Source organism: Sinocyclocheilus anshuiensis, unplaced genomic scaffold (genome assembly GCF_001515605.1).
Source record: "Sinocyclocheilus anshuiensis isolate Anshui unplaced genomic scaffold, SAMN03320099.WGS_v1.1 scaffold88, whole genome shotgun sequence".
NCBI classification, from domain to species: Eukaryota; Metazoa; Chordata; class Actinopteri; order Cypriniformes; family Cyprinidae; genus Sinocyclocheilus; species Sinocyclocheilus anshuiensis.
This window is the reverse complement of record NW_015555728.1, coordinates 1,558,499-1,566,090: the sequence shown is the minus strand read 5'-3', so window position 1 is coordinate 1,566,090 and position 7,592 is coordinate 1,558,499. Positions and strand designations below refer to the sequence as shown.

At 38.1% G+C, this 7,592-nt stretch overlaps 1 protein-coding gene across 1 annotated transcript; it reads right to left on the bottom strand.

Moving 5' to 3' along the window:
- Positions 1-408: 408 nt before the first annotated feature.
- Positions 409-6,560, bottom strand: LOC107672787 (nucleolysin TIA-1-like). Its single transcript, XM_016466151.1, has 11 exons — positions 6,360-6,560; positions 5,571-5,667; positions 5,052-5,150; positions 3,966-4,020; positions 3,717-3,804; positions 3,542-3,617; positions 3,288-3,396; positions 3,004-3,102; positions 2,711-2,795; positions 2,497-2,632; positions 409-2,405 (listed from the first exon to the last, which is right to left on the bottom strand). The coding sequence occupies exons 1-11, from the start codon at positions 6,398-6,400 to the stop codon at positions 2,253-2,255; spliced, it is 1,038 nt and encodes a 345-aa protein (XP_016321637.1). The 5' UTR covers positions 6,401-6,560; the 3' UTR covers positions 409-2,252.
- Between the last annotated feature and the right edge of the window lie 1,032 nt (positions 6,561-7,592).

Sequence of the window (7,592 nt, the reverse complement as noted above, 5' to 3'; positions counted from 1 at the left end):
TATTCAAACGGCAAATAAATTCTGTACAGAAATGACATTATCACTAACTTTGATCTATCGCACTCTCAAAAAAACAAAACTATCATTATAATCACTGAAGCTGTCTACACTGCGAAATGAATCCCTTACTTACATTGTACGTACATCTGCGCTTTGTTGTTTATGATGAGAGAATTCGCGGAATTCAGTCGTCGAACGTGCGCGCATTCAACAAAGCTAACGAGTTTCAGCGATGACTCATCTGAACGCCTCTGATTGGCCATTGCATTCCTAGGCTCAACAGTATCGTGTGTGATTGGTTATAATGCGCAACACTGTAAAAACGCCTAAAATGAAATACGGTGCAACATGAGCAGATCTTAATTTAATACACAGTCGACACTTTTTTATTAATTTACACTTTGTTAGCAACAGACGTAATAGATTTAATTTGTTTGTGCAGGGGCATTTTTGTCCAATTTAGTGTCATTTTTGCCCCAAGACCCCGTGGCCAGGGCAGGGGAAGGCTAAGCCTTACACATGCTCCGCCAATGATCAAAATTATGTATTCTGTATAAATATATCTTGACTAAATGACCATAGCAGAAAGAAACACATCTTACCCCACTCTTTCATAACTCATCTTTCACCACAAAGCATCATGAATTACTGGTAAATATTCTTTCATTGACACTCGAGACAACCGAAAGTAGTTTTGAATGGTTATTATTAAGTGTTTTTACACATGGAATATAGTAACTGGAACAACATTAGATGGAAGCATATAATCGGGGTGTTTCAAAATAACAGTAAACCTCTCTAGTTTTTTTACAAAAAAAAAAAAATCCCAGTTTGATAGAAAACGATACATTAAATAACTATGTTGATAAATTTACATGACACAGAAGAAAAAAGAGGGGGGAAAAAGACAGTTGCTCATTACTTTCAATTTGATCTACCTTATGACTCAGTGTTGGGGCCCAGTAAGTAAAAAGAAAGCGAATGATGGTAAGAGACAAAACACCACTGTCCAGTAAAGAATCTGGCCTTGTGAGCAATTCGAGAGCTTGTGGCTGAAACCCAGGAGTATCTCGCATTTCTTTACCTTTCCATATTACACCAAACACTGACATTACAATCAGCATCTCAATACAGCAAGGTGGAAGCATGCAAGATCTTGCTTAGTTTTTGTCAGTCTTTGGCTTGTAAATTCAACAGTGACTCTTGAGGAAGAAGTACTGGAGGAACACTGAAAGATCGCATCACTGTAACTCTAATGAACACGTTTTTATGGGTTTTTACAAGAGATTGTAACAAGAACTGAGCTCAGAATGTCCATGCATCATTACATTACATTACAGATGTTCAACAAACCCTGAATTTACAAGATTTAAAGAAATAATTCACAACCTCATTTTACACAGAATTACAAAAATCTTTACAAAGAGGCTGCAGCACTGCCATTAACGCTGATTAGCCGCTGTGCTGTCACACTCTCAAATGATCAGAGCAAACATGATTTTGTAAAAAGATGAAAGAAAAAAAAAAAGTTTTAAAAATTGAGCCAACAATTCCATGTTACAAAATGAATAGTCTAACGTTTAAATTGAACAAAAAAGGAAGCATGTTTTCTGCACCTCTGTGTTAATACAACTTGTTAAAAGCTTTAGTAATTGTCCAAAACTTCATCATGAAGTTCCTGAAACCTCAAGGCCACAGAATAATCTCCTCTATAAATGCAGAATACCTTTATCACTAGGTGTCACAAGATAAAATATTTTATATTCGATTAACGCATCTCAATTTTCAAAAAAACTTTCTTATACTTTAAATAAAATGTACTGACAAAACAAAAATGAAAGATATTCGTGAACAAATCAGTTTTAGAGACAAGAACTCTGTACAAAGAGTGCAGTATATTAGACCTCAAACTTTCTACACCATTCGAGGTGTGAGCTAAATTGAGCCTGCAAATTCAACACATTGAAAAGACATTCCATCTGTTGCAAAACTAGACAATTAATGCCCCCGAAATGCAGTACTTTTTAAAAGAAAATTTGACAACAAAAAAATCCTGGGGCCTAAAAACAACAAAAAAAAGACAAAAGACAGGATTCCTTCCAAGTTAATGGACTGAGTATAATGTACAGTGGGCTGAATGCAGCCCTTTCAACAACCCCTGAACTGGTGTAATGGTGAGTCCCATTGGGCAGATTCCACACTGAAGTGGGGTTTAATGATTGGACTGAGGGATTAGTCAGCCACATCTGTACTTATTTATATCCCTGCTGATTCCAGGCCTGACCATAGACACCGTAAGTGGGCATCTGCCAGCCGTTGGGCATATACTGACCCATCTGCTGACCGTTGCCATATGACTGACCCCACTGTCCGTAAGGTTGGGCCGCCGCATAGGTGGGTTTATTCTGTTGTGGAAAAGGAGAAACAGTAAGACTCGAGTTTGCAATAGGGCAGAGGAAATGTTTCTGAGAGGTCAAGAACAAGGTGAAGGGGTACCTGGGGCATTTGCATCTGTTGCATGGATCTTATATCAGCTGTTTCTTTGCCCCAGTAGCACTTCACAATGTGGCCCTCGATGCAGGTCCCATTTACAGACACTATGGCATGGGCAGCACCCTCATGAGAGTCGAACCTAAAAAAAAGCATGCTAAATTTTCAAGTATATGCGTAGGTGAATGATTTACAGTCATAGAGAAGCAGTATGACATACCTCACAAATGAGTAGCCTTTCTCTGGGAAAACCCTGATCTCCATTATCTGCCCGAACGGAGAGAAAGTCTGTCTCATCAGCTGATCTACAGTGGATGAGAAAAACACATTCAAACATCATATAAAATATGAATCTTTCAAAACACATTTCATCTAGCTCTGCTTGAAAGCCTTTTAATTGAATGACATTTATTCATTTACTGACAGGATGCAAATCCGTTTTAAACATCGACTATGTCTTAAAAGATCACATTCTTTTCACAACACATGCACAATTACAAGATTTCGACAAACCTGACAGGCCAGAAGCAATGCCACCACAATAGACGGTGCAGTTACTAGGACTCGACTGGTTCAGGACCTCCTCATAGGACAAGTGTTTGCTGCTGGCTGCTATAGATCAAAAAGAGAGAACATTTTAGAGTAGTAGAACACAAATAAATGACACATGAATAATAAGAAAAACTACCCAGTAACATAACAGGTGGTTCACATAATAAAAAAAACCCTGACTGCATAAAAGACAAGAAATGAGAGACCAAAGGAACTGTCAAATTATACAGTTTAAACGGACTTGCCTTCATTGTTTGATTTAGGAGCTGATGGCTTCCTTGTGGCCCAGTTTGTTCTGATCTGTCTGCCTCCCAGCCACTGACCATTCATTTGCTGAATAGCACCTTCTGCATCCTATCAGTGGCAACAAAACCAATCAAACTGATCAATAACAAAAAAGCCTTAAAGACACAAAAATGTACATTCGTGTTATCCTGCTGCAACAGAGTATAACACTGCCATCATGGCACTTAACACCAAATAACACGCAAACTCTTACCCATTTATTAATAAAGGAGATGAAACCGTATCCTTTAGATTTGCCTGTGGCCAGATCCTTCACCACACGGGCGTCACTGCACCAAACACATGAACTCAGTAAGAATCCGAATGTTAAGACAATCCAGCTCAGATGAGGCTTAAATCTCACTTGAATTACACAATATTCCACTTACGATATCTTTCCAAATGGAGCAAAGGCTGCTCTGACATCATCTGTTGAGATTTCTGGGCTCAGGTCACCGACAAAGACGTGGAAATGATCTACAATAATGGTTTGAGGAGAAACAGTTAGATATTCATAAACCATCAAGCAAAAGAGAAAAACTATTCATGCTTTACAGTTTGACCGCACAGGCTCTTATATATGCCAATATAACAAACATGCACATGCATCCATTAGCGACATTCAAGAGGACACTTACTGCTTGTGTCTTTCTTCTGACTGCCCGGCATTGAGGCCCAGTTAACTTTCATATCCTAAGAGAGGAAGCAAAGCAGAGACTGACAGATTAAGACAAGCACCAGTATAAAACATCATCTTCATCTTAACTAGCCGCATAATATGGCGAGCCTCCAAACGCAGAAGAAATAAGCTGACAACAAAATAAAAACCCTGGTGATCACTCAGGTTCAAAGAAAAAGGTACTATTAAAAAACTCTGGAATTATTTTCTACATAGTAAAGAGTCTAAATAGCAGACTTACAAAGAAGTGACATTATCAACTTGTATTACTCCTCAAATGGTCCTTCATTACCTGTTGAGGATAAAATATTTGCACTGAATATATTTTTGCCAAGGCTTTGCTAAATTTGAAGGCCTGGTACAGGTGTAGACGATGATAAAGCAAAGCTAGATGTTGACATACATGGGGGCATTCATTTTGTACCCAAAAAATGACAAAAAAAAACAACAAGCTTTGTGGAATTTGAAAAACGACAAAGTAATTAGGCACTCCAATAGACCAATAAAGAACTCTGTTGTGTTGTAAGGACTTTCTGGATAAATATTTTTGCTTATTCTATTATGTTTGAAACTACCAATACAACTGTAGTATTCGCAGCTATATTTAAATATTACCATGTTAAAGCCATAAGCTAACACTATGAACATGTGCAATGAACCCTGTTTATTTTTGACTTGTTTACTGTGCATTGTCATATTGCAGCTTCTTACTTTTTTTCAAGCTGTAAAAGCAGCAATATGCCAAAGATAAAACAAAGTTTTATCAAAATAAAATAAAATATTTAAACAGCATAAATAGAGTAAATCCTTGGTCGATATACATTGACTTGTATGTTGTAAATGATTGATGAGATAAAGGGATTTAAAAGAAAGATTTGATGCACAGGTTAAAAGCAACTTACCTGTAAACACACTATAAATGCGCTAACTACAAATATTCAGCACGTCACCGCATTAACATAGCTCTGACAAGACATATAAGGGGTGTAACTTAATTTCAAACCATATTCAATCTACTTTTGAGGGTGCGTTTGCAGTATTTTACCTTTCCTAAGATCTTCCTGCCATTCATGGCAGCCAAAGCTGCAGCAGCATGTCTGTTCTCATAGAACTCCACAAAGCAGTATGGGTCATTCCCAGCCGTCTGAAAAACACAAAATTAACTGGGTCAAACACTGATCTTGGTAAGTTACGGGTGTCCAGGGTTCCCGCTCTTGTTGATCAATGAATTTTTCCATGACCTTTCAAAGTCATTTGTGAGTAGTGGACAAGATTTTTTTTTACAGAATCATTTAGATCATAGACCATTTTGTTAACTGAAATGACAACTTGATCAAACTGCACATTACTAATTGCAAGAAAATGTTACTCTACACAAGAGCAGTAACTAGGCCTGAACATAGCTAGAAATATATATTAAGTACAGAAATTTCTATGGCGTTTGAGATTCTACCAACTTCCATGACTTTTCCAGGACTGAAAAACGCAACTTTAAAAAATATTCCCCGGTTTTCCATTACAGAACAATCCCTGGATTTCAGATGGTTTTTTTTCCCCAACTCACATCAATTATCATTTTACAGTTCTTGCATGGGCCGATCTGGGAGAACACTTGCAGGATGAGGGCCTCCGTAACGTCCCTGGAGAGGTTTCCGACATACCTAAAAACACAGAAGAGCACAGCACACTGAGAAACACGGTCTATGCGTCGCGTTTTTCCTCCATCTCTCAGCCAGCCTCACATTCCGCGGGGTTTAATTTCTGCCACGTTTTCAGCGTACGAGAGCGAACAGCTAACATGATCCAAAGCTTCTATATATGAGAGAATCCACATATAGTAAACAAGCGGTCTATCTGATTCAAGATTTTACACCAGAGTTAAGTGTAATAAGGGGAATATGATAACATTTAAGCGTGTTTTTTAGTTAGCTCATTGGGTAACGGAAACGTAGCGCTACAAACGGAACTTGTGTGCTGGCAAAAGCCTCTTCTGCACCGTAATTAGCCATAATGTGGACAGATTAGTTCACCCATTTGGACATAACCAGGTAAATTAAAATAATATTAAGGGAATCACTGTATTCTTCACCGCTACCTCTGCTAGGCTCGGTTCCGCTGCCCCAGTTTGGTGTTTGTGTAACGTTAGCCGGCTTGTGCTGTAGGGACTGAAAACATGGACGCCCATATCACACTTCATATATAACAAAGAGTAATTAAAGGACTTAACGCACTCTCGAGCTGATTATCTGAAGTTTGGCGTGCTGCGCTTGCGACCTGTGCGCCGCTTAACTAAACGTGTTTAAACACGCGATTGGCTTCGTAAAGTGGCCGACTAAACTACAGCAGCACTTACAATGTCCTGGGCTGGTCCTCGTCCATCATCATCATCATCATGGTGGTGGGAAAAAGGTTGACGCTTTGATTAGAAACTGCTGTTTTAACGTTCGAGTGGACAAGGCTTCTGTGATTTTAACTTGTTAGTTAACGCGAATTTACTGGAATAACTTCCTCTGACGTTACTCATGAAGCGTCATCACATGACGTTGCAAGCGCTCTTCTTCTCTTAATTTTATTGGCGGTTGGCAAACCAACTTAAAGGTGCATTTACCGCCACCTACTGGACTGGAGTGTGGGCAGTACTTTGAAAGAAACATATAAAATATATTTTTTGAAAGAAATATATTTTCCCCCCCTATATATTTCGATTAAATTCTTTCACTTATCCCAGTATTTTTCAAATAATTCATTAGGAGACTATGCATTTCCCTAGACATTGTTTTTCCTAGCAGATTTCCCACCGTCATGTTTTGTTTTCCAACTTGTGTTTCTAACTCCCTTCTTTCTTCTTCATACCTTTTACAATCTAATAAAATATGTTTTACTGTCTCTTGTGTGTTGCAGTGGTTGCAAAGACCAGTGGGGTGTTTTCCTATTCTCTGTAATGTAAAATTTAAACCAGCATGACCTGTTCTAAGACATGTAATTATCTTTCCTTCCTTTGGATTCCTGCTCTGCCTGATTCTATTTAAACCTTCTTTTTTTTTTGTATGTTATACAGATGTCGTCCAGTATCAGTTATGTCCCAGTATTCTTGTCATATTTTGTTTGTGTACCTAATAATAGTTTTGATTTCTGTTCTACATAACGGTATGTGTATATCAACTGTTTCATGCTTTATTGCTCCTCTTGCCAGAATATCTACAATCTCATTTCCTTCCACCCCTACATGAGCAGAAACCCAAAGGAAGGAAACATCGAGCCCTTTATCATACAGTATTAAAAGCAAGTTGAATATCTGGTATATGATATCTTGTCTACATGATAGAATACTAGATTGAATACTAGATAGAGCAGATAAGCTGTCAGAAGCTATGATTACATTTTGGTTCTGTTTATTTCCTTCCAACCACTGTAATGCCAATAAAATTGCTAAAAGCTCTACTGTGTACACCGATAAATGATCTGCTGTTCTTTTTTTAACTGCTATTTCATAATGCGAAATGGAGAAAGCAGCCCCAGTACGGCCTGTCTCTGGCTGCTTTGATCCATCTGTAAATATGAATAGTTTGTCTTGATAAAGGTCCAT